Here is a 27952-nt window from a genome sequence, read left to right on the forward strand (position 1 = left end):
ATGATTAGGGTGCATAGGGTGAGTAAATTATGGGATAATTTTAATTTTTGGGTGAACTAACCATTTAACTAATGTTTTCATCAAACTATTTAACACATGGGTAATTTCATATCATACCTGAATTAAGATCTGTGTGACATTGTCTACAGCACTGAATAACACTTTTCACCCCACAATTACTTCAAAATTACATCCAAGGTCAGAAGGCCCTAAAAGTAAGGAACATATATGTCATCATTAAGAGGAGAACTTGTGATGTTGTCTAGTTGTGTTCTGGTACAGTCAGTAAAGCATCCTCTGGATCTCTGTCCACATCCACATTCTGAAACATCACAAGAAGATGATCAGTATCACACAAACTCACATCTCAAACAAAGAAAGGAGATAATAGAAGATAAAATATGGTTAACGTTTGTGAAATCATGCACTTTTTAATCACAAAGAATGTACACAAATACTGCGGTTATATGTTCGTGCAAGCTTACAAATCAGATTAATGAATATAAACTATATTTACTTAAACATCCTTCAAAATGTCCCGGTGAGGCATTAGTGTTTTTTGCAAAGAAAGCGACCCAGGAAGGAGCCTGTCTTGATATTTATACTCTCACAATGGGGGCAATCAGATCTTAGGTGTGGGCAAGACCCAAGCATGTGGTGCAGCACAGTATTATGGCCTGACAAGTGCTGACAATAAACTTGCTAAAACCGAACAGATAAAAAAATACAAAGGAAACCAATAGGGTCTGGCTGCTGACTTGCACATGGAACCAGGACAGCATTTAACACTTTTAGACATACATTTACAAATTCCCTCAGCACTTCCCCTCGGGGGAATCCCCACTGCCATTTTGAAGTGCGTTCAAGTTTGTCAAGTGGATGAGGGAAGTGTATTTGGACAGACCCTCGACCCCTCGATTTTGACAGAGTCTACCCAATATGTACAGCAGGTCGCGCTTAATTTACTCCCAGCCCACACAACTCTAGTGTATGATATTGGAGTTATTTTGACATTTAACTGAATTTAATACTTGTAGCTATACCTTAACCCTTGTTAAGGGTTGTCAATTAAAATAAGATACACATAGGTCTATTGTGGACAAAAATGTCCATTAACAAAAACTGTCATAAAAATGGTCTCTTGAAGAAAAAAGACCCTTGGCAGATAATCGTTGAAGTAAAAAAAAAGTTTAAAAAGTGACACAAAAAAGTTATAGAGGTTTAAGTTTATTAAAATGATATATATATATATATATATATATATATATATATTATGAAGCATGTTGAACTCTAAAACTGCTAGAAAACCAAAGCCATAAATCCAATTATAATTTTTGTTGCAAATTCGAGGTTGATATCTCAAAAAAATTTGCTTTCAGTAAGATTTTGTTTGGGCGCTGTACCGAATTTTCCCCATTAGATGACAGCAAAGCTCCACTGGTACACAATGGTTGGATTTGTGATTTGCAGTACAGTAGAGTTATTCTCTCTCAAATATTACACGTACACAAACATTTTTTTTATTACACACACACACACACACACACACACACACAAACCGCACTCTGACATCCATACCAACACACCCACACAATTATAGCAGCATCATTTATCCACTTGGCTCTATAATATGCAGAAGCCGAAAACAGGAATAAAGCGAATATTTGCATTATAGGCCAAACCTGAGAAAATGGCACCATCTGGTAAAAAATAGTACAAATAAAAAATTGTAAGCATTGCCAACAGAATGAAAGCCTATTAACAAAGACGGCATCATTTAATGGCACTGGGATTAAAAAATTCAGTTTTAATGGGTTTCAATGGGGAAATTTTTCGTCCTTAAGGTCCTAAGTGTAACTATTTTGTGTACCTAGTGTAAAATTAATTTTACATTCTTGTTTTAACGCGAAGAGTAGAGACGCGCCATTCTTATTAGGAAATAAGTTCCATTTCTCGCTGACAACTCACATAGCAACATTGTGATGTCCCAGAGCCGGCCCACATCTCTCACTCACTAAAACACATTTTGCATTGTGATGTTTCAAAATGCTAAACACAGGTAGGCGTAAGTTAAACACACTTATTTGTCATCGTTTCCACACAATGACTCAAAATTGTTCACACTTATTTCTAATGATGTGACCAAACCAACTGTACATAGTACAAGTCAGTTCAAAGTGCCAAAACTTACTCAAAATTTACTCAAAACTCAAGATCATTAGTTGAAGATCAAGAGCATGGCATTAGTTTTCACTGTTATGCCGACGATACTCAGCTCTTTATTTCTTCACGCCCTGACAAAACTTACCAATTCACAAAATTAACGGAATGCATAGCTGATATAAAAAACTGGATGACTAGTAATTTCCTACTACTTAATTCTGAAAAAACAGAGTAAAAAATTATTGGACAAAAAACCTTCTCACGTAATAACCTAGAATACTGGGTAACACTTTATAATAACTGCATGCTATTAATCATTTGTTAAGCATGAGTAAACAGTTAATTCATCATTTATAAAGCATTAATAGACATTAATAAGCAGTTTATAAATACAGCTATAAACGCTTTTTTTCTTGATTTATAAGCATATCTATAATGCGTTTAATAATTGTATTTTCATACTTTGTTAATGATCAATTAATAATTTCTAAATGAAGTATAGCATTATTTACAAACAAGAGTTGTCAGTCATTCATAAGATCACTTAGAAAGTGTAAGTAAATGGAGTAAATTCAGGTAGTTATAAAGCATTTAGTAGTGGTCAGTTAACTATTTTGTGAGCTAATCTAAAGTGAGGACTATTCATGCCTTGTAAAGCATTTATAAAGGAGATTTGAAGGCGCATCAATCTTCTAAACGGTAAAATGTAACAAACACAACACAGTGATACAGAACATAGAAATATTTAACAGCCTTTAAATCTCCTTTATAAATGCTTTACAAGGCATGAATAGTCCACACTTTAGATGAGCTCACAAACATAGTTAACTGACCACTACTAAATGCTTTATAACTACCCGAATTAACCCTGAATTACAGCTTAAATACATGTTAATAAAGCATTTATTAACACACTAAGTAACCATCACTATATGTCTGAATAATAAGATGTATGAATGTACATTTAAATAGTTTATTAATCATTTACTTACACATTCTAAGTAATCTTATGAACCACTGAAAACTCTTAAATAACTGGTTTATAAAAAATGCAATTATTCATTTAGAAATAATAAATTGATCATTAATAAAAGGATGAAAATACAATTATTAAATAAATTATAGATATGCTTGTAAATCAGGAAGAAAGCATTTATAGCTGTATTTATAAACTGCTTATTAATGTCTATTAATGCTTTATGAATGATGAATTAACTGTTTACTCATGCTTAACTAATGATTATTAGCGTGTAGTTATTATAAAGTGTTACCGAATACGGTCTAACACTTGATGGCTGCTCTGTCAAGTCTTCGTCCTCGGTTAAGAACCTGTGTGTGTGTGTGTGTGTGTGCTCTTTGATATTGATCTTTCATTTGAAAGTCACGTTTCTAGTATCTGTAAAACCGCATTCTTCCATCTTAAAAATATATCTAAATTACGTCATATGCTCTCAATGACAAATGCAGAACAATTAGTTCATGCGTTCATGACCTCAAGGCTAGATTATTGTTATGCCCTACACTGTAAAAAACACAACTAGAAAAAAGTTTAAATGACTGATTTTGTTGTTCAGCAAAAATCCACACTGTTAAAATCTCGTACAACAAAAACAAATTTGGTACTAATTTCCCCTAGCTTTTTCTTGTTGACTCAACTTTTGTAAATAACAGTTATACGAACTGAAAATAAGTTCTCTGACACACACACACAAAAAAACATTTAGTTGAGTCAAGCTAGAAACTAGAATAAATCCCTAATCTTATTTAAAAATAAAGTCAAACTGTTAGTAATAAGTGAAGCTGGTAAAGCTGTTTTTGGTGTTTAACCCTCCTCTGCTGAGATCTTGAGAGATCTGTTAGTGTTTAATGTTCTGTTGGGCTTTAAAGTGTTTCTGTTGTGTGAGTTTTGTGGGTCACCATTGTGCTGAAGAGTAGAGCCTGTGCTTCAGTCCAGCAGAAGACCAAGAAACACTGGATGGTGCTTTATCTAAAAGGCAATAACTGTATTGTAGTGAGTTTTTTAAATTCATTATTCAGTTAAGTTTCAGGTATGCAAAAGTTATTGCAGTTTAATAAATTCAAAGAAGTGCACAGTCTATCATTGTCCCAACACTCTTATGTCTTTGTATTAGCAATTTACAATATATTTTTGTTGCATAAGGGCAGTGATGTCATCATCCAGCTCAGGGGTGCGTTTCCCGAAAGCATCGTTAGCCAACTATGGTCGCAAGTTGGTCGCAAATCCCATTGAACTCTATTGGTAACGACGGAACTTGCGACCATAGTTGGCTAACGATGCTTTCGGGAAACGCACCCCAGTTCAGTTCTCATAGTGTAAATGCAGTCAGATCAATAATATAGTTGTATATTAGGTGTCTCCAACTAAGCAAGCCGGAGACGACAGTGGCAAGAACACACACTCCATCAGGAGACAGAATAGAGAAAACCCTTGGGAGAACCCAGGCTCAGTCGGGGAACACTTCTCCTCTGGCCAAACGAACCAACATGTGTGTGTGTGTGTGTGTGTGTGTGATTATGATTTCAGGCTGCATCACAAGTCTGATTGCCGATTTATCATTCAGAACATATAATCCAGTTCCTTTTGCATGAGGATTGGAATACATCATACCAGCATACGCTGGGAGTTGGAGCTGGCCATAGGGTCAGAGGACTTCGACAAGCTCTTCACAGGGGATTTATCTCTAGTCGTCATCTCTAGCTAATCTAGTCGTTGTGGTCTCTGCTAACATTAGCCACAATGAAGGTGGCAACTCTAATTGATAGTCAAATGTTTAAATGAAAGAGAAAATTTAATTTTCATAAATTTATGAAAGGCAATTACTGTAAATAAAAGGTGAAATTTCAATAAGAGATGAAACTAGATTTAGTGGCAAAAGTTACTTTCTGATTCAACTGAAGTCAACAAAAAATATGCTGACTTTGTGTGTGTGTGTGTGTGTGTGTGTGTGGGGGGGGGGGGGGGGGGGGGGGGGGGGCGGGGGTGCATTGTTGAAGATCTGTTGTGAGAGTAGTACTAATAATTTAGAAAATGTACCAATTATTTGTAAAAATAGTAGAACCCCAATTCCAGAAAAGTTGGGATATTTTGTAAAATGCAATAAAATGAAGAATCTGTGATTTGCTAATTCTCTTGAACCTTTATTTAACTGACAAAAGTACAAAGAAAAAATGTCCAATGTATTCCCTGGCCAAATTAATTGCATTTTGTAAACAGATTTTGATTTTGATGGCTGCAACACACTCCAAAAAAGTTGGGACAGAGGCAAAATAAAAGTTTAAAGATTACAGAATATCTAAGTTAAGCTGTTTTGAAACAGTCCATAATGGTAAATGGATTGCATTTATATAGCGCTTTCACAGACCCAATGGCCACCAAAGCGCTTTACATATTCCCTTACTTTCAATGGGTGAATACCCATTCATACACCGACGGCGGTATAATAAGCAGGTGAACTGGTACCCTGATTGAGTGTAAAAGGAGCATCCACCAAAAGCTCAGTCTCTGCAAGCAAAGATGGGTCATGGCTCACCACTTTGTGCCAAATTTCATGAGGAATTTCTCAATGCAAGATTGTTCCACAGAGTCGTTTACAGGCGCTCTCTCGTCTCATACCTTGTATCCTGTTTTGGTGCAGAAATCTTTTTAATTACTAAGCTACAGTATATGATCCCTATATGTATATGATTTACCATGTATCATTTTGTGAAAAGATTCAGGGAGACCAGAGAAATCTCAGTCCGTGTAAAGCGTGATCCAGATGGCAACATCTGAAATTCAGCCTGTAAGGGATGAGAACTATCTGGCAACCCTTCTTAGCATTTGCTGCTGATAAAGTTCCTCCAACCCTTTCTGCTGAGAGCCTGTAATGCAACTGCTCACTTTAATTAACCTGGAAAGGGAGTTTTTATGTTTTACAGTAATGGACCCGTACCAACAGATTAAGGAGAAGGTGACAACTGACTCAACAAACGACCCATAGAAAAGGGTCATCAGGGTCTTGTCCACATTAAACTTGGACAGCTTCCTAAGGCAAGACAGGCGCTGCTGGCCTTTCTTGCAAAGCAAACTAGTATTTGGCCCGAAACACAACATGTCATCAATAATAGATCCCAAATACTTATAATCAACAACCTCTATTTCCTGACCATTTATACTAGTTTTTACAGTGTTCATGACATTATGCCTAAAATCAATACACATGTCCTTAGTCTTTTGAGATGGCATTGTATGATGGCAAGATGGCATTGCATGAGTAACCATCATTCTACTGTGTTAAATATAGCCACATGGAAACGCGTTGTTAACTTCACACAATCTACTGCTGCATCAAGAAAAGCAACTTGTTACGCAAGGAGAAAGCTATACATCAACTCTATGCAGAGATGCCGCTGAGTTCTTTGGGCCCGAGCTCATCTCAGACGGTTTAAAAGACAGTGTAAATCTGTGCTGCGGTCAGATGAATCCACGTTTCGGCATGTTTTTGGGAAAAACGGACAGAGTTATCAGGTCCAAAGATGAAAGGGACTATACAGAATTGAATTAGTGACAGGTGCAAGAGCAAACATTGTATGGGGGTTCAGCAGTGCAAATATGTGAAGGTACCATTGATGTGGAGGAGTAAATTGGGATTATAGAGACATGCACTGCCATCAAGATGACATCTTTCCTGGGAAGCAAGACAAGACACTCACTCAGATGTAGGCCTTCATTCTGCACATGCTACATCAGAGTGAGTGAAAGTAGGATGGATGTGTAGGACACTGTAGAATGGATGTGCTTGACTGGCCTATACCTGCAGTCCAGATCTGTCTCTTGTTGAAAATGTATGGCCCATCATGAAAAGGAGAATCGGAAAAAGTCGACCACGGACTGTTGAGAAGCTGTCTTATATCAGGAGAGATTTGGCAAAAAAATCAACTTGGAAACCTGCAACAATTAGTATCCTCAATTCCCAACTGATTAAAAAGTGTAATCAAAAGGAATGGCTATGTGACACAGTTATGCCTCACACATGCCTCTGTCCTAACTTTCTTAAGTGTGTTGTAGCCATCAAAATCAAAACTTGTTTGTATTTACCAAATACAATTAAGTTGGTCAGTGAAAACATTGAGAATCATTTCTTTGTACTTTTCTATCAGTTAAATAACGGTTCAAGAGAATTAACAAATCACAGACTCTTTATTTTATTGCAATTTACAAAATGTCCCAGTGTTTCTAGAAATGGGGTTGTACTGTACCAAATTGATTAAAAAAGCCTGTAACAGGAGAATCGTAGCCTGGATGCCAGCCCGAACCCCGCCCACAACATTTTTTGGTCGGGAAGTTCGGTCTGAACTCGATCCATTGAGGAGTAATTATGATCGGTTCAGAATTAGTCGGGCCAATCAAATTGCCAGGGCGGGCTTTATACGAAGATGGACAGATGATCTGCAGTTACGTAATCATCACGTTATCAAAGAGCGCTTGGGTTGAACTGGTTTCCCTCAAAGATGCATTCATTTTAAAAGACGAACAGAGAACTGCAATCAAGGCATTTGTCGATCGGAAAGATGTGTTTGCCGGGATTCGGCAAAAGTTTATTTTATCAGCTGGCTCCGATGGTCGCTAGGAAGAAGGGACGCAATGAAAACCCTGTGGTCGTTGTGGTTTCTCCTTTGGTCGCACTCATGGAGGACCAAGTAAAAGAAGCAACTCTCATTATTTTACTACTTCTTCCAGCGTGCGTGTAGTTGAGTTCTGTTGACAACTTTGCGTAGCTCATAAAAAAAACACTTACTGCGTTGCTCTGATTGGTTGTAGGTCTATCCAATTGAGTGCAGAGTTTTTTTTTTTTTCCTGGTTCGGTTAAGACACGCCTCATAATCAAAGCTCTATGGAGCAGAAGTATTAGACTCACATCTGACTAGAATATGAGTATGACGAAGTCAGGCTAGGAGTATCGCACTGCTCTTTATTTCAGAAGTGCTACAGTATGAGAGTGTTACTGTGCTCACCACAGGTCTGTCTCTGTGTGTGTTCACTGCTTCAACCTTCAGGAAAATGGACTCAACATCACAGCCTGGAAACACAATAGAAAAATATATAATTTTACGATCTAATTGATCTTTATGTAAACAGTTGTATTACAGAAGAGAGTAAGAGAGTCTGACCATAGGCAACAGGAGTGAGTTTCATCACCGTGTGCAGAGGACACTTCAGATATGGCAGCTCATCTAGAGAGACGTCAGGGCAGAGCAGTAATTACAAAGACTCTGTTCAGCCAAATTTACATGTACAAGAAGGAGTAAAACTGTAAACATCAGTGACCAACAAAACATTTGTGAACTACCTGTATTTCTGCATTGATTACTGATGGTCTGTTCAGCTGTTCAGTCACAATTATACACAAGCACAATCTGACTTACAACACTCAAGCAGTTTTTTATTGAAGACCATAAATTAGCATTATAATAATTTACAGTTGCAGGCTGGAAAAAGTAAGCTAACCCCAGAATTTAACAATTTGTAGTTCTTTAGCAGCAGCACAACTTCAACCAAATCTTTCCTGTAGCTGCTTATAAAATCTACACCATTGAAGATGCACGGCGGATCGCGTCTTTTTAAAGATGCCTGAGGCTACACTGAGGCTGATGCAGAGTTGCTTTCCCGGGCAGTCGTGAGCATCGGGCTTAAGTGGTCTCCGCCGCCCTGTCCCGAATGCTAGATCAGATGCTATGGCTCAACCTTGCGGAGATGCGGGATGCAGAGAAGGTGCACTTTCACAATATCCCCATCTCCCTAGGTGGCCTTTTCGGGTCACACACACACACACACACACACACACACACACACACACACACACACACACACACACACACACACACACACACACACACACACACACACACACACACACACGATGTTCATGACCCTAGTCTTAATGATGTACTTCATTGTACCAAAGAAAGGAGGTGGGTTCTAAATCGTCTTCTAAATTGCTGAAATCACGTTCTGAGTGAAAAATAAATACTTTAAAAAAAATTTTTTTTTTGCAGTTTGTAGGGTTGGGGGTCTTTTGCTGTTACCCTTAAGTTCTTTATCATCTCTTTCAGGATTGCCTATTGGACTCAAATGCCCACTCTTAGGGAGAGTAGCAACAGTTCTGAATTTTCTCCATTTGTAGACAACTTGTCTAATCATGGAATAAGGAATGCTCTGTAATACCCAGCAATGCAATGTCTTTAGCAATGCTGTAAGTGCCTTTTTTTTTAGACAAACGAAGATCACAACACTTTTTATGAGTAATCAATGCAGACATTCAGGGCTGCATTTCCCAAAGCATTGTGAGCCAAGTTGATTGAAGAGACCATTAGTTGCTGTGGTTCTACGATCTACTTACAATGTTTTGGGAATAGCTGGGTTTGCAAACTTTTTTGCAAGCCTGTGTATTTGAGTAAATTAATGCTCCAGAAGTATGATCCAAGGTTTCACTCTACCTGCACTTTTGTCCAGGAAGTATGCCAGCAGACAGCGCATGACGGCCTGATGACATATGACCAAAACATTCTCCTGGCGCTCAAGCTCCATGATTACAGGCTCTAAACGCTGAACCAGATCCTCATAGGACTGAATACACAAGCACACACACACAAGCACTGTAGTACTAAAAGAAGGATACAAATATATTAACTTTGCATGTACTGTAAATTGAATTGATTGTGGCATTTCTTTGTTGTTTAGAATCCAGTGTTCTTTTGTCTTTTATGAGTTCAATAAAGGACTATGTCTCGTTTTCTGTCCAAACATACCGCGCCATCTACATCAGTTGACCTGTAAATGCGCAAAAACTGTTTCCATTGCAGTTTTGCGAAATATTCCTTTTTCGAATTGCCTAAAAAATCACCTCAAAAGTAAAAACTTTTTTGCCATATATGGGAGTTTTTGCGGAATTTGCGTGTTTTTATTTTCAATTCGCAATTTAAATTTGCGCAATTTGAAGGGTACCCACATAAGCAACATTTTGACGTCCCAGATCCAGCCGATCTGGCACATGTGGAAAGATGATCCGGCCCACATCTGGCACATGTGGATTGCCAGATCTGGGCCACAAGCAGGCCATAACAATGTCACGTTGCCAAGAGCAAAGAAATAAACCAGAACTGGACCTTATCTGAGCCACAAAATCTGTGTATATTACAGTTTTTGCCCATTGCTTGAACACTACAGACCCATGCTTAGACTAAAGTAACACAACTTGAAGCTTTTGTTACTATACCTCAAACACATGTACCCATACCTTAAACAAAAGCGCTGCTTTGCACTCTAGTTGCAATTCTGCAACACACTTACTCCTTTATGCAACACACTTGGTCCTGCATACTACACTCTATTTCATACATAAGACACTTCGTTCAAAAATGAAATCTCAGGGTGCCATTTGGAAAACACATGTATCCAAAATACAAAACACATCGGGTAATTGCAACCACTCAAATACACACTTGAAGGCACTTACTTGCAAAACTGAACACCAATCATCCAGCTACAAAAAGCCCTCAGTTTAGCCATTTCAAGAACTTTGCAAGCATGGATGGAGGGAGAGCAAGAGGCAGAGGTAGAGGAGGAGGAGGAGGAGGAGGAAGAAGAAGAGGAGGAAGAGGAAGAGGAGGAAGAGGGGGAAGAGGAGGAAGAGGAGGACAAGGTCAAGGTCGAAGAGGCCATGCACGGACCCCTATTTCTGATGGTATAAGATGTATAAGATGACTTTGGTGGACCATGTCATCATCAATCATGGCCTGATAATGAGGGAAGCTGGGCAGAGAGTCCACCCACATCTAAGCCGCTTCACAGTGGCATCTGTAATAAGAACATTCTAGAAAACGACTAGAAAACAGGTGTGTCTTCACCTCTCTACCTTCTACTCTACTATTACAGTATTTACAGCACTGGACTGTATATCACATTACCACATCCCGTGTACAGGGTATTGCAGGGTGCTAATGCACCTTTTGCAGCCAAAGTGGTAGTTTTTGTGAAACATACCATGATTACTTACAGTACATTGAGATGTTTCAGTACAGTGGATGATACTGTATATACAGTAAAGTGATGTAAGAAAAGAAGCAAACCGATGACAATTTGTGGTTGTATTTCTCTAGAATGACTAGAAGACCTTCTGGGGGAGGACGCCAACGCCTGTTCACACAACAGCAGAAACTCGCCGTTGTGGACCTAGTGAGGGCAGACAATGCCATCCGTCTCCACCAGCTACGACAGAAAATACTTGCAGACAGGCAAGTGTTCAACAACATAAACCATGTGAGCATCACCACCATCAGACGCATCTTGGGAAAACACAACATCACCATGAAGCAGCTCTACAGAGTCCCATTTGAGAGGAACAGTGTCAGGGTCAAAGGACTTCGAGCTGAATATGTACGGGTAAGTGTAACTGTTCTTTACATTTACAATACAGTATTGGTGAAATCCAATAGCAGCTGAATATGTACCATATCAGTACCACATGGATCCATTCGGAGAGCTACACAGGGACTTGTGTGATGGGGTGAGGGTTCAGTATGTGTAGCACTGTAGTAAAGTAATATGTTTTTTTTTTTTTTGTTACAGAGAATCTTGGTCATGGATGGAGCTGCACAGCCTCATGAATTCATTTTCATTGATGACGCTGGATTCGACCTGAGCAAAACAAGACGACGGGGTCGTAATGTAATTGGCCAAAGGGCAATTGTGCACGTCCCGGGGCAGCGTGGGGGAAATATGAGCCCACGTATGCACAATTGCCATGCTTTTCTGTGTTTACAGTATAGTGTTTTTTCTATTATTATAAAAAAATGAATTCATGTTACTGCAATGTACAATATTGAGTAGGCCTATTTGCTTTTTTGGTTGTTTGAAAATGTGCCTCCTGAAAATATGCCTTCTGAATAAACAGTGAAAATCAAAGACTGCAGTGTTTTATATAAAGTAGACTAGTGTGTTCCCCCTGATCTGAAAGTGTATGCATATGATGCAAGTATGTGTAGATAGTAGAGTTTCAATTTGACACAGATGTGAATGGTATATTTCCCAGTGTTGTGTCATGTTTACTTGTGTGTAGAGTTTTGGCACAATGAGCAAAGTTTTGCAAAATGTGTTCAAGCAACGGGCAAAAACTGTAAATATTGAGTAATTTCAGGCTTAATAATCCTGTTTACAAGCAGAATCACTGAAGGAAAGAAGAGAACAGAAAAAGAGACGAGCAGAAACACAAGAACTACAACTAACTTCAGCCACAGCCTTAGATGAAATCAACTGAAGATAAAAGAAGACATTAAATCTCTCAAGATCTCAGCAAAGGAGGATTAAACAACTCCACAAACAGCATTACCAGCTTCATATTACTAACCAGACTGACTTTATTTCTGTCAGACGTCTACAGAAGTTTTTATTGAGAAATAACAGGGGTTTAACTCTAATGTGTTTCGGTTTAAGTCACCATAACAGTGATTAGTGTTTCCATTAGTTGGACTCTTTAACTTTAATTATATCTTTCGTCTTTTTTGGCTGCTATGACGTTTGCAGGAGTAAAGAAAGCTGAAGTGAAACAAGATCAGGTGTGATGGTTATCTGTTGATGGTTTTATAATCATCATGAAATAAACTGATTCACTGATGTTTTTGAATCTAACAATTGTGTTGTACCATTAATATATTCACATCGCAAACCCTGTGTTACTGCGGCATGAGATCCAGCAGTATTATAACAATCAGTTAGAAGGTTTTAACAAAGATGAGCATTAATAGTAAATTTATGCTGACACACAGACATCAATAATCAGCACATTAATATCTCAACAATGGTGACAATCAAAAGTACCTTGCTGCAATGCATGCTGGGTACCAGCGTAGTAAAAGCTCCCAGCATGTATTGCAACATGAAAAATTATGCAGCTGAATTGTCCTATTATTTTGTTAAATGTTAAATATTTGCTTTTATTTTTTGCTGTTGTTTTTGTTGTGACATTTAGTAGCTTTTCAGTGATGTTCGAATATTTTTGATTGTCACCATGGTTGAGATTCATGTGCTGATTGTTCATATCTGTGTGTGTCAACATAGGTTAAGTTTTTGTGCTCATGTTTGTTAAAAGATTTTAACTGATTGTTATAATACTTCTGGAATTCATGCTGCAGTAACACAGGGTTTGTAATATGAATTCATTTACATTTAGTAATTTAGCAGACGCTTTTATCCAAAGCGACTTACAACTGAGGACTAAACCAAGCGAGTCATTGTGAAGAGGCAAAACCAACGCAAGAAGTGCTCAAAATACAAAGGTCAGACACTGCTCGGAGTAGCATAAGCCAGACAAGCGAGGATTAAAAGGAAAGAAAAAGGATTTTTTTTTTTTTTTATGTTACAGTTTTTTTCAGTCGCTAACAAGCGTTTGTCCAACCAGTAGTCACATTTTCAAAACTCTAAACACAATTAGCACAGCATCGGTCTATTGTGGCCATACCATTCACACATTTCATGTCGTTTTCACACAATATGCAGTCAGAGAACACATTTCCACAATGCTTACATTTTCTTAACAGACAAGTTATACCTCCCGACAAAATTATGGATTGTTTTTGTAGTATTTGCGAATGTTAACACACACCATCCCACAATAGCAAAAACAATATTCCAAACCTTAGATACAGTATAAAAACCTCTGCTCCTGCAATGATATCAGTTCAAAAACAATATATCTCAGCAAAATAATAAACAAACAATTGAATAATTGACACACAGCTGATTTATGTTGGGTAAATTGGGCCGACCCAAAATTACCCAATTTTTTTCTATTACATTGACACTTATACAGTAAAATTAGGACTTTGAGGAGTGATGTTTTTGAAAACAGAAACAGAAAAAGACAAACACTGTAATGTCTGGACGAGGAAGAGTAAGAGCAAGGGGCCCAGGGAGAATAGCAGGAGCAGTGAGAGATGCAGTGAGAGGTGCAGTGAGATGTGCAGTGAGAGATGCAGTGAGAGGTGCAGTGAGAGGTGCAGTGAGATGTGCAGTGAGAGATGCAGTGAGAGGTGCAGTGAGATGTGCAGTGAGAGATGCAGTGAGATGAGTAGTGAGAGGTGCAGTGAGATGTGCAGTGAGATGTGCAGTGAGAGATGCAGTGAGAGGTGCAGTGAGAGGTGCAGTGAGAGGTGCAGTGAGATGTGCAGTGAGAGATGCAGTGAGAGGTGCAGTGAGATGTGCAGTGAGAGGTGCAGTGAGATATGCAGTGAGAGGTGCAGTGAGATATGCAGTGAGAGGTGCAGTGAGAGGTGCAGTGAGATATGCAGTGAGAGGTGCAGTGAGAGATGCAGTGAGAGGTGCAGTGAGAGGTGCAGTGAGAGGTGCAGTGAGATATGCAGTGAGAGGTGCAGTGAGATACGCAGTGAGAGGTGCAGTGAGAGGTGCAGTGAGAGGTGCAGTGAGAGGTGCAGTGAGATATGCAGTGAGAGGTGCAGTGAGAGATGCAGTGAGAGGTGCAGTGAGATATGCAGTGAGAGGTGCAGTGAGAGATGCAGTGAGATGTGCAGTGAGAGGTGCAGTGAGATATGCAGTGAGAGGTGCAGTAAGATATGCAGTGAGAGGTGCAGTGAGAGATGCAGTGAGAGGTGCAGTGAGAGGTACAGTGAGAGATGCAGTGAGAGGTGCAGTGAGATGTGCAGTGAGAGGTGCAGTGAGAGGTACAGTGAGAGATGCAGTGAGAGGTGCAGTGAGATGTGCAGTGAGAGGTGCAGTGAGATGTGCAGTGAGAGGTGCAGTGAGATATGCAGTGAGAGGTGCAGTAAGACATGCAGTGAGAGATGCAGTGAGAGATGCAGTGAGAGGTGCAGTGAGAGGTACAGTGAGAGATGCAGTGAGAGGTGCAGTGAGAGGTGCAGTGAGAGGTGCAGTGAGAGGTGCAGTGAGATATGCAGTGAGAGGTGCAGTGAGAGATGCAGTGAGAGGTGCAGTGAGAGGTGCAGTGAGATGTGCAGTGAGAGGTGCAGTGAGAGGTGCAGTGAGATGTGCAGTGAGAGGTGCAGTGAGAGGTGCAGTGAGTGATGCAGTGAGAGATGCAGTGAGATGTGCAGTGAGAGGTGCAGTGAGAGATGCAGTGAGATGTGCAGTGAGAGGTGCAGTGAGAGGTGCAGTGAGATGTGCAGTGAGAGGTGCAGTGAGAGGTGCAGTGAGAGGTGCAGTGAGAGATGCAGTGAGAGGTGCAGTGAGAGATGCAGTGAGAGGTGCAGTGAGAGATGCAGTGAGAGGTGCAGTGAGAGGTGCAGTGAGAGATGCATTGAGATGTGCAGTGAGAGGTGCAGTGAGATGTGCAGTGAGAGGTGCAGTGAGAGGTGCAGTGAGAGGTGCAGTGAGAGATGCAGTGAGAGGTGCAGTGAGAGATGCAGTGAGAGGTGCAGTGAGAGATGCAGTGAGAGGTGCAGTGAGAGGTGCAGTGAGAGATGCAGTGAGAGGTGCAGTGAGAGATGCAGTGAGAGGTGCAGTGAGAGGTGCAGTGAGTGATGCAGTGAGAGGTGCATTGAGAGGTGCAGTGAGAGGTGCAGTGAGTGGTGCAGAAGTGCAATATTTGATGAAAACGTGGCCTAACCCTGAAGATCGCAGAGTTTAGATACAGTAATTTTGTGCTTTTTTTGTAAGCAATACTGTAAAACTTTTTCTGTTCTTTCATACCGTGTTTCTACTGTACCTCCTGTTGTAAACAGTAAAGGGAAAAAACTGATTTGCTTTTTACTAGAATGCTTTTGAATGTGAACATTACTGTACATGTGGACATACAGTTCCCAACCAAGAAATTTAGTGTAAAAAGGTTGGATTGCATGTTTTGCATGCAAATACCTGTAAAACTGAAACAAATCAAAGTCTATGTAGTTTTTGTAATGTCAACAATAGCCAGTATTTTGAAACCTGGTGTACTTTGATTGACTGCATGTACCTTGTGAAGTGAAAACAAGTGTTATTCTTTGACAGAATAATTTCATTTTGAGTCAGATTTCCAGCGTTTTGGTAAAGTTAGTGTGTGCAGAGAAAGATGTGTTCTATTTTGAAATGAAGAGTTAGTATATATTTAACAAAATGTGTTTTTGAGAAGAAAATTAACCATTTGGCCAATTGTGTTTTGTAGGTGTGGGTCTGTGTTAAGAGTTTAGAAAAAGTATCTGAAGTATGGGTAAGCGCTTGTTAGCGATTGAAAAAAACTGTAAGTGCTCACGGAAGAGATGAGTTTTCAGTTGTCTTTTGAATGGGATTCTGCATTCCGGATGAGGGTGGGCAGATCATTCCACCAGCATGGTACCGTGAATGAGAATGTTCTGGAGAGTGATTTTGAGGCTCTCTGTGATGGTACCACGAGCCGTCGCTCATTGACCGATTGTAGGTTTCTGGTAGGGATGTAGACTTGTAGTAGTGAGTGGAAGTAGGACGGAGCTGAGCCTGTGGTCAATCTGTAAGCAAGTGTCAACACCTTGAACTTGATGCGAGCAGCGAGTGGTAGCCAGTAGAGAGAGATGAACAGAGGAGTGACGTGGGCCCTTTTGGGCTCGTTGAAGACCAGACGAGCTGCAGCATTCTGGATCATTTGTAAAGGTTTAGTTGCATGGAAGTCCAGCCAGAAGAGCATTGCAGTAATCCAGCCTAGAAATGACCAGGGCCTGGACGAGAAGTTGTGTTGCATGCTCCGTTAGTAAAGGCCTGATCTTCCTGATGTTGTGCATAGCAAACCTGCATGATCGAGCTGTCTTTGTAATGTGGTCTGTGAAGGTCAGCTTGATCATCAAGGATGATCATCAAAGATTACTCCAAGATTTCTGACCGACCCTGATGGGGTGATTGAGGTTGAATCTAGCTGGATAGTGAAGTCGTGCAGTAGAGACGGATTGGCAGGGAGGATGAGAAGCTCAGTCTTTGCCAGATTGAGCTGCAGGTGATGTTCCTTCATCCATGCCGAGATGTCTGCCAGGCAGCTTGAGATCCGTGTAGCTACTGTGGGATCATCCGGTTGAAATGAGAGGTAGAGCTGGGTGTCATCAGCATAGCAATGGTAAGAGAAACTATGTGCCTGTATGATGGGTCCCAGTGATGTGGTGTAAATGGAGAAGAGGAGCGGTCCAAGAACTGAACCCTGGGGAACCCCTGTGGTCAGTTGATATGCTTTGGATACCTCACCTCTCCATGTGACCCTGAAGGACCTACCTGTGAGATAGGACTCAAACCAGTGGAGGGAGGTTCCAGTGATGCCCAGTGATGAGAGGGTGGACAGAAGGATCTGATGGTCCACTGTGTTGAAAGCAGCAGATAGGTCCAGGAGAATGAGAACTGATGATTTGGAAGCAGCTTTTGCGATCCGCAGGGCTTCGGTGACCGACAGCAATGCGGTCTCTGTTGAATGCCCTTTCTTGAAGCCAGATTGGTTGCCATCCAGCTGGTTGTTCAGAGACAGGAAAGATGATACTTGGTTGAAAGCAACTCGTTCAAGTGTTTTCGCAATGAATGGCAGGAGAGAGACAGGTCTGTAATTCACTAAAAGTGATGTGTTTAGCGTTGTTTTTTTAAGCAGTGGAGTTACCCGAGCCTGCTTAAATGCTGTTGGGAAAATGCCAGTGTGGAGGGATGAGTTGATGATGTGTGTGAGTGCTGGTAGAAGTGTGGGAGAGATTGCTTGTAGAAGGTGTGAGGGGATGGGGTCTAGAGGGCAGGTGGTAGGATGACTGGAGAGGAGAAGTTTAGATACTTCTTCCTCGGTTAGTGGGGTGAAGGAGGAGAGAAGGTTGTTGGCTGTGGGTGAGGTTAGTCTGGGTTCCTGTCTGTGTGAAGCTGAGAACTAACTGCTGATAGTTGTAGTTTTGTTAGTGAAGACGTTAGCAAAATCATCAGCAGTTAGCGAGGAGGTGGGTGGTGGTGGAGGTGGACAGAGGAGAGAGTTGAATGTCTTGAACAGTGAACGTGTTTTAGAGGCGCTGTTGATCTTGTTGTGGAAATATGAAGATTTTACGGCGTGAACATCAACAGAAAAGGCAGAGAGCAGAGATTGATACCTACTGAGGTCAGATGTGTCTTTTGATTTGCGCCATTTCCTCTCCGTTGCCCTGAGTTCGGTCCGGTGTTCACGAAGAACCTCAGATAACCAGGGGTTAGAGAAGAAAACTGGAAACACGAGTTGCCATCGCAGTAGGTCACTGGTCTCTGCAACCTTGTTTATCACCCCATCAGAGTCCAAGGACATCAGAATGTCTTTCTCTGTTGACATAAGCATAGATGCTTCCAAGTGCTCTTGGGTTAGAGTACTCCTAAGTCTGTTTTTAACAAACTTAAGGGTGGAAAAGCTCCTCTCGCAGGCCACTTGAGTGGTCGATAACGTCAACAGAAATTTGTAGGCCAGTCCAATGACATGGTATGCATCTGTCAACAGATTGTATTGTGCCAGCTCTGGTCAGATACACTCAAATGGCACAGTTTTTACACATACAGACATTCTTTTTAACCAGCTCTGGTCCTTCCACATCATATGTGTCTTCATTACCACTGCCTTCAGATGCATCATCCGCATCATCTTCTGTGTATGTCCTCAACTTGTATTCTTTCAGAGGGGACAGTTTCAGTCTTTCCCACTGTCTGGCAAGGCTTAACAGCTCAGCCTGCAAAGTTCCAGCAGTGGCTTGAAATTTGAATCAAATTTCAGCAAACAGTTGCTGAGGTTTTGCATCGCTGATCGAATGAGACCCCTTTCCCTTATCTCAGGGAAGTTTTTTGGGTCAAGGCAGGCAAAATCAGTGCAGAGTTTTCCACTTGCAGCAAAGCGCTGGTGAATACTCTCCGTCACAGTGTCCATTATTACATTATAAACTCTGACCTCAAAGTCTCTCTCAGCTGCTGCAAGTGGTTCATCTTCTGCCAACTCTCCTGGCATGGTCTTCTTCTTTCTCACCCGTTTTCAGGTAGGGCTATACCTGCACCATCATCTCACAGTCCTTTTCCAGACGCTCGTCATTGGCCCACTCCACAAATTGGCTCGCAGCTTTTTGGGCCCCACTGAAATCCCTCACACACTTCTTTAAACCATCTGCCGTGCCCTCAGCCAGACGCTGTGCTGTGAGTAGATCCATCCCGCTTGTCTGGAGATATTTTGATAAGGGTCCAGTGTGCTCAAAAACCCGAAGAAAAGTTTGAGCTGTGAGAATGGTCTCGTATTTCAGGAGGCCCTCCATGAATCCTGTAGCCTTGACCCTGCATTGTTTTGTCTTCTACGATCGCTGCTAATGTCAAGATCAGGTCAATGAACATGGCACTCTCAGGCTTTCCGAAACACCCAAACACCTTTCTCAGAGCAGCATCCTTTGCCCACCATTGTGTTTGCCCAATTGGACAAAGTCTTCTTTGACGGTTCCTGGATTCTGCAGTTATCTCGTGCCACTTCTGCATCCGTTTATACAACTTGTGTAGGAAGACAGCAACATAATTTAGTAATCCGAACAGTGATGCACTCTGTAGTACAATGCCTGTTGTGTCCGACAACATTAAGTTCAGAATGTGTGCATAGCACCATACATGAATTTGGTTAGGGGCCTGCTCACTGAGAAAGGCGGAAACACCTTTGGCCCTGCATGTTGGCTGCACCATCCGTTGCACTGCATACACAACATGTCTAGATTGAGTTTTTGAAGAATATTTTTCAGCAGTTCCACAAAATACTGCCCAGTAGAGGCCTCACAGTCAACCACAGCAACCGATGTCTCATGAATTGCATCTGCCACATATCTGAGGATTACAGAGCACTGATCATTGTATGTTATGTCCTGTGCGGTGTCAATTTGGACAGAAAACATCCCAGCTGCTCTGACTTCATTGGCAACTGTTTCTTTATTTAACTGGCTGATAATTGTGATGATTTTGTCCACTGTGTCTTTTGAGAGAAGAGTGACAAGTGACCCTCTGCCTTTCCCCCCAGCCTCATGTTGTTTCTTACTTTTTTTCAATGCACTCTGTGACATGCTGTTGCATGCAGGAGTCATATCTACTCAGGAAAAGTATCAATTCAAAGAAGTTGCCATGGTCAATAGTGTTATTTTTAAGGGTGTAGGCAGATTCTGATTTTGATCCCCTGTAACTGAGACCACGCTCTCCGCACACTTTCACGGCATTAACAACACGCTCCATCACCTGCCGTTTAATTTTCACTTCTTGTCGATGTAATGAGAGCTGGTTTCCACTTATTCTACTCACAATGTCTCCTTTACTTGCCATCAGGAAATACGCCTCTGCACAGTCCCTATGCACTTTACTTTTTCATGCTCCTCAATCCTCTGATGTACATGCTTCCACGCTTGCATGCCTCCTCTGACAAAAGGACTGTCTGATACAGTGGGCTTTGAAAAAGCGAGGCAAACAGTGCAATAAAGTGCATGACTTGCTTCACAATATGTCAGCCACTTACGATTGAGCCCATCTTTTGTGTAAAATATATTTGGTAGGGCTCTTTTTGGGGTTTGTTGGGGGTGGAACTGCAAAAATAAACTGAGGTCTTTGGACTGTGGGCGGGCAAAATAATTAAAGCTTTCCTCATTCACTTCATGATATTTTCGGCTTCCTTCCATATTCTTCTTTCCTGTTTCAGTCTCTACACTTTCTGTATCCATCTCAGCTGTTTCAGTCTCTACGCTTTCAAAGTCCTCAGTTGTTTCAGTCTCTATTCTGGACCCTGAGGTAGAAGCGTCTCTGTCCCTTGCAATGCTTGACAGATCATCTTCATCTACATCTGCTTTAAATGATATAAAATAAAAACAGCTAGGTATCATCAACAGTATTACTACTACTGTAACTTCATTGAGTAACACAATATTTAAACAATAGTTGTTTGAGAGTAATTGACCATAAGGATGTTATGATACAACACAATTCAGATTTTTTCTACTTTAGCACACCTTTACCTATATCTCTCCATATGCTACATTCATTAATTTTACTTTTCACAAGCAAAATATAAGATTGCAGAAGTGCATTGACACAAATTTTTCATCAATGCACTTCTGCAATATTCTATTTTGCTCATGAACTACATTCTACCCTATTGCACTCATAAATAACATTGTGCAATGTGCACACCTGTGACTGTAGCTGTGGTTTCTCCTGCTAGCCCTGTCTCGTCACCAGTTTCATCACTGTGCTGAGTCTGACTGAGTCTGACTGAGTCTGATACTGTGGGAGGTAAAAGAACAGGGACAGGACATACGCTTGTGTGATAGAACTCCACATGCAACGGCCATGTCGTGAATAGACCCTTTTCACATTTCCGGGTTTCTCTGAAGTGGAAGTCGTCATAGTTGTGTTAAATTCTATAGCGGTGAATGAGAGAACATATTAAATATGTTTTGTGTTCCCATTTGCTCAAATAGAAAAAGAAAAACTCCTCTATAGTGTTTTCACAACTTTCAAAGAGAGGAAGAAAATAGCGAGAGATTGATAATAACGGCAGTCAGAAGAGAGAAATGTCAATTTGTCATCACTCCCACAGCCACTGTATTAGAAACCCCCTCACAGCAGCATTAACTATTTTTTTGTAATTTGATACAAAGGTAATATAATAAATAAAGTATACTTTATTTTTCAAAATGAAAATATAAAAAACTTAGCAGGATTTACGATGCTGACGATGATTAAAATGCGTCTGTTGAAAAGGGTCCATTTTCACGTTCACGGTCACCTAGCTCGAACGTGCATTAGCTTCTGCTAGTGTTAGCGTCATAATCCTTATACACTTAACATAGCAGCAGCCAAGGAAAGTTACTCATTTTAAAACTAGGAACATCTGCCAACCACTTAAGGACAAATTCAAGAGCCACTCAATAGTAAACCATTAATGTGTCTCATATTTACAATTACTACCGAAATAAGCTACTTTCAAATTCAGGCTATGCCTTTTGGGGAGGGGCCCGCCCGCCCCACCCGCCCCACCCACTCGCCCCGCCCGCTCGCCCCGCCCGCTCACTGACTGATCCCCTTTATTTTTGAAAAACCTAGACATGGTTGGACCTGCTTTCTGATTAGCCTGTGTTTCTATTGAAATAAGAGTCTGTTGCGGCCCGCCGTACGGGTTGAGAAGAGAGGCTGCACAGTTTGACCAGCGGGCAGCGGCCGCATAACAGGCCGCCGGATGGTGTTGCTAAGAACTGCAATGTATAACTATGATCAGACCGGCCCTCTCGCGGCCTCGAAACACCACCGGCCCACCGGGAAAAGTCCCGACTCTCCCGATTGCCACTCTGCTACTGGTTCTTGTGTTTCTGCTCATCTCTTTTTCTGTTCTCTTCTTTCCTTCAGTGATTCTGCTTGTTAACAGGCAGAATCACTGAAGGAAATCACTTTCCTTGTGTCCATGGTAAGGCTGAGATGACTCCATATTTAATATAAACAGATTTTGTGGCTCAGATAAGGTCCAGTTCTGGTTTATTTATTTGCTCTTGCATGCACACATGCATACATTTGGCATTGCTATGGCCTGCTTGTGGCCCAGATCTGGCAAACAGGAGTGAGCCACCCAAGGGCCGTCATTCCACGCTGCATGTGGGCCAGATCATCTTTTCACGTGTGCCAGATGTGGTCCGGATCTGGGACGTCAATATGTTGCTATGTGGGTAATGGAAACGCAGCTAATATAATCTTCAGAAAGGCTCACTGCAAAACCTTTATCAGTAATGCACTGACTGACAGCCTGTGCAACACGCAAACACATAAAGCATCCAAAAAATTTAAATCTCTCATTGCTGTTCAGTATCAGCACCATTGGAATGCTGTTTGGGCAATCAAAATCAAGGCCCAAAACTGTCCATGGTAGCCCAGGTGAGTTTTAACAAAGTCTCTTTCAAGGCAAGTCACTGCCTTATTCTTCATGTTGCTTGCCACAATATACTCACCTCCCCCTTTGGATAGCGGTACCGGTATTTGTCTTGGTCTCTGAGTGCAAACTCCTCAGGAAAGTGATCTTGAATCTCTTCGTACATCATCTCCTCACACACACCCTGCACATGAACACATGCACTTCATGACAAATATATATAATTCAAAATCAAACACACTCTGCAAAAGAACCAAAAGAAAATGGCAACTGTGGCTTTTGCCCAGTGGGCACTTCGGTCAATCTCATATCTGCAACTAGAAACAGGACTAGACTCACAGCATCAATCTCATTCAGTGCTTTCCATTGCTCATATGGCACTCCAATCGCCTCCGCAGTCTGGATTGTTCTCCTCATGTGACTGGTCCAGATCTTCAGGTCCAGGATGTACTGACCCCTGATGTATGTCCCTAGAGCAGCAGCAAACTGACACAAATAAAAAAACTGTGTCCCAAATCATAGTATGTTGAAATAAGTATTTCAAAGATACCCTGATTGTCTAAGATTTCCAGGGGGAATTCTGAGTGCAGATCAATGCACACTCTACAGGCCAACAACCCCCTGCGCTTTGGAGGAGGCATTCGGTTAAGAACTACAAACACAAAAAAAACTGCAAACATTGCAGATATATGAGTCTGAAGTAGAGAGGTTTAGACAAAGGGGTTTGAGTGATTAATAATCAGAATCTAACCTAATGAAAAACATTATTTTAATCTGCAAAAAACATTGTGAACTTTAATAAAGACATTTTTGGCTTTTAAATTTTTAAATGCATCATTATGCAAAAACATGAGTAGAATTCTCCACATTAAAGACCCTCAACTGGAAGATCAATGTGCAATGTATTTTATTTTATTTTATTTTTTATTCGGTTTATTATAACTGAATTGTGGTTCGGTTATAATAAACAGTAATAATAATTACTTAAAACATCATCAATCCAGGATTCATTCAAAGCCTGAAAATTCTGCTTCTACACTCTTTCCATTATTTTAGATTTTAGATAAGATTTACGCTAACCTTCTTTCCTTGTGCAGAGAGACCGGAATCACCTCCGATACGCCCCGAAACATTGAGTTCACTCTCTCCATGACGACAGAGGTAGATAGTGCGAGGGGTGACATGGATGTTCATCAGGTAGTAGACGATCCTGCTCTGAATATGATCCTGAACCTGATTCACCAGGTATCTGCTGCCCACGTTAAAGATCTTAATGTATGACAGGTTCCTGTGGACACACAGAGACAGGGCAATAATGATGAGGACTTCCACTACATTCATGTCAACAGATGTTTGTCAAATTCATTCTGCACTGTTAACCCTTGCTGTAAAAAATGGCCAAATTCTGACAGTATCATACCGTTTTCAGTTAAAACAGTAATATACCGTAGAAAACAGACCATTCTGGGAAATATTTGTTGTTTTCGAGAAAATAGCCTACAGGAATATACTGTGAGTTAACAGCGCTCAAAGTCGACACTCAGCGGCTGTGCTCCAAATCACACCCTATACCCTCATTCACTATTCCCTACATTAGTTCACTAATATAGTGCACTTGTGAGAGTGAATGAAAAGAAGTGAGTGAATTCAGACACTGATAAACACATGATAAGAAGAATCACTGAAGGACAGAGAAACAAGAATATAAAAAAGAGAAACACAAGAACTACAACTGACTTCCAGCCACACTGAGTGTGAAACCAGTTTACAAACCAGTTTAACATTATTTCTTTCATACTTGTACAAAAGTTCTTGTTGAGAATTAACAGAGTTGTTGATGTTTTATTGAAAATAATAAACATTGTCTAGTCACCATGATGGCGATCAGTGTTTGCTTTAGTTGGGCTCTTGACTCTTTAACATTAGTTTCTCTCTGTCTGCTGTAACTGTTTTTATAAAGCACATTTGTTATGGCAAGAAAAATCCAAGAGGAGGTTAATCAGGTGTTTATAACTGTTGTGATGATGAAGTTCTGATCATTTTATTTACTCGGATCTTTGAGTCTCGTTCAGCAAAATGAACGAATCTTTTTTCGAGTCATTTTGTTCATTTCATTCAGTTCAGCATAATATAATTAAAATGGCATGTTAAATATCCCAACACATCTAGTACTTACTTAAAAAGAATAAAAATAAACTATAGGGTAATGCAGCCAAAGCCAAATTATAAGAAACCGAAATGTTTTATTAATTGATTAGTTGTTGGGTCTTAAGTTCAGGCTATTGTAGTCTGTTAGTTCACCTCACCTTCCGGATCCGAGACGTTCTTACCTTTGCAACTTCATATTTATCAGGTTTGTTCTCCTCCTCTCGTGTCTCGAGACGTTAGTTGTCGACTCGTCAGTGTCTGACTCTGATCTGTGCTGTCTGCTGGGCCGTGCCGTGTGTGATACAGCAGGGCCGGAAGAGAACTGATTAGTTCATCTTTCGAGTCTCGAGTTCGGGTTCGGCCGGGTCTTTCGTTCTTCCTGTCAGTCCCATAGAGGCTATGCTGTCAGTACCGGAAAGAGGAATGATTACTAGTTCATTTTCTTCGAGTCTTCGGGTTTTGAGTCCTTCATTCTTTTGTCATGTGACCGCTGGTATCTCGCATCAAATACAACATTAGATTCGTATTATTGACTTTGTCTGAATGTATATTGTTTTATATTTAGGAATTAAAATACAAAATATGTGCAATAAACATTATCTGAAAAATTATTGTCCCTGTCCATCTCTTTTCTTTCTCTCTTTTCAGATGTTTCTTGTATGCATCTGTGGTGTGTTTTATTATATATTATACATTCATTAACTACATATTATACATTAACTACGTGCTTGTTTGTAAAAAGGTTGTGAATTAGTAGGATATTCAATACTGTGACAAGTCACGTGACAAAAGAACGAACGACTCAAACCCGAAGACTCGAAAAAAATGAACTAATCATTTCTCTTTCCGGTACTGACAGCATGGCCTCTATGGGACTGACAGGAAGAACGAAAGACTCGGACCCGTCTGAACCCGAACTCGAGACTCGAAAGATGAACCAATCATTTCACTTTCCGGTACTGACAGCATAGTATGGGACTGACAGGAAGAACAAAAGACTCGGACCTGTCCCAAACCCGAAGACTCGAGAGAGAGATGAACTAATCATTTCTGTTTCCAGTACAGATTCAGAACCCATATGTTGCGCAATGCGCATGCGCGGTCAACACAAAATGAACCAATCACTCTCTGAGACAACTCGGTAGTCCCGAGTCATATTAAAGATTCGTTCAAAATGAACGATTCGTTCATGAACGACACATCACTAGACATGATCATCCTGGACGTGTATTTTTTGCTGATCTCATCCTGTGTATAAGTTCTAAATATATGGATATTAAATATTTATTAATCATATATCTATGAATCTACAGCATGTGATCCAGCAATGTTTCTGTAATCAGTTATTCAGAAGGATATTGAAACCATGTAGTACATTAAAACATTTTGAACTCCTGCTTGACTTTTGTCATCATCATCAATATAACAAACTGCATTCACAAACCGTGTGTGTGTGTACAAGTGTGGCTTGCAAAAACACAGGTTAGAAACTAAAGCAAACACTGATCTCCATAATGGTAACTTCAAACCAAACATGTTCAATTAAACATCAATAACAACTTCTGTAGATGTATGACAGAAATAAAGCCATACTGCCATAATAAGTGTAATAATGTGTAATGGCTGGAAGTCAGTTGTAGTTCTTGTGTTTTTCTATTTTCTGTTCTTGTGTTCCTCTTTCCTTCAGTGATTCTGCTTGTTAACAGCAGGTGTTCATCACTAATGCTCAACAATCACCTACATATTCACTGAATTATATCACTGCAACACTGCGTCAATGTTACTTTTACTCTTTGTAGTGTGGATTTTCCTGTGGGTTGAAAGGGTTAACAGTGTAAGATAAAAAGACACGCCCACGAAATGTATTTTAACAGTGATAAACTGTAAGTTATAAAACACTGTTGTCAGTAATTCCAAATTGCCTTTTTTTTTTTTTTTTTTGTCTGTCACCATTGTGCTTAAGAGTAGAGCCTGTGCTTCAGTCCAGGGGAAGATATATAAACATTATACTGCATGGTGCATTTTTTTTGTGGTTTCAAATGAAATAAGCTCACAGTAATACTTTGCTCACATTATAAGTGCATTACAAATATTAGTTAATACATTTAAATGACAGTTGGTCAAGTTAAGGCAGTCGGTTTCTGCAAATAAAATTAGTTAACTCGAGTTTTAATTTAGTGTATTTTTACAGTAACATACTGTAAATTAGTGTGTTGCAGGTATTTTACTGTAAAAAAAGCCTGGTGAATAACAGTGTGGGCGACAGTGTTTCACCTGTCTTTGTCATCATCTAAAGGAACATATGCGAGTTTGTAGCAGTCTATTCTCTTGAGGAAGTCAGTCACAGCCTCCTCTTTATCACAGTCAACGTAATCAGGACTGCTCAGCTTCACTTGCTGCAGATACAGACAGAAAACAAAGGTCTTTTACAGGATGTAGAGTGTGCACAAACATATATTCCAATACAGACAAGCTCCTACAAACTGTCAAGAAATTACCAGATAATAGTTTAATAATTATGCTGCTCAATAATCCTTAAACAAGAAATAAATATATTTTTTAAACACATCATGAAATAAATCGTATTACCTTGATGTTTTCTGCAATGATTTCTGGGTCATCACAAAGAGACTCAATAAAAAAGACCTACAAGAAGGATAATTTAATTTAAATTTAAAAATGATATATTGTAGAGATATTTTTTAATTCATTTCTAAAGATGAAGTATTCATTTTGATGAATATTAACTCATCAATTCACCTGTTTCA

At 40.3% G+C, this 27952-nt stretch overlaps 2 protein-coding genes across 2 annotated transcripts in view; both read right to left on the bottom strand.

Annotated features, from left to right (window-relative positions):
• Positions 1-223: 223 nt before the first annotated feature.
• The window catches only part of si:dkey-96f10.1 (6-phosphofructo-2-kinase/fructose-2,6-bisphosphatase), a 42071-nt gene continuing 14342 nt past the window's right edge, over positions 224-27952 (bottom strand). The window contains exons 6-14 of the mRNA XM_056244839.1: positions 27774-27830; positions 27459-27580; positions 24117-24324; positions 23376-23522; positions 23116-23220; positions 9661-9790; positions 8335-8397; positions 8179-8243; positions 224-322 (exon numbers count right to left, since the gene is read on the bottom strand). Of these exons, the coding sequence (XP_056100814.1) occupies positions 263-322; positions 8179-8243; positions 8335-8397; positions 9661-9790; positions 23116-23220; positions 23376-23522; positions 24117-24324; positions 27459-27580; positions 27774-27830 (957 nt within the window). The 3' untranslated portion in view covers positions 224-262. The remainder of the gene's footprint in view (positions 323-8178; positions 8244-8334; positions 8398-9660; positions 9791-23115; positions 23221-23375; positions 23523-24116; positions 24325-27458; positions 27581-27773; positions 27831-27952) is intronic.
• smc1al (structural maintenance of chromosomes 1A, like) overlaps positions 11036-27952 on the bottom strand; it is an 83096-nt gene continuing 66179 nt past the window's right edge. The window contains exon 27 of the mRNA XM_056244837.1: positions 11036-11047. The gene's annotated coding sequence lies outside the window, so the exon portion shown is untranslated. The remainder of the gene's footprint in view (positions 11048-27952) is intronic.

This window comes from Rhinichthys klamathensis, unplaced genomic scaffold, assembly GCF_029890125.1.
Source record: "Rhinichthys klamathensis goyatoka isolate OS25496 unplaced genomic scaffold, OSU_Roscu_1.1 h1tg001124l_1, whole genome shotgun sequence".
Taxonomy (NCBI): Eukaryota; Metazoa; Chordata; class Actinopteri; order Cypriniformes; family Leuciscidae; genus Rhinichthys; species Rhinichthys klamathensis.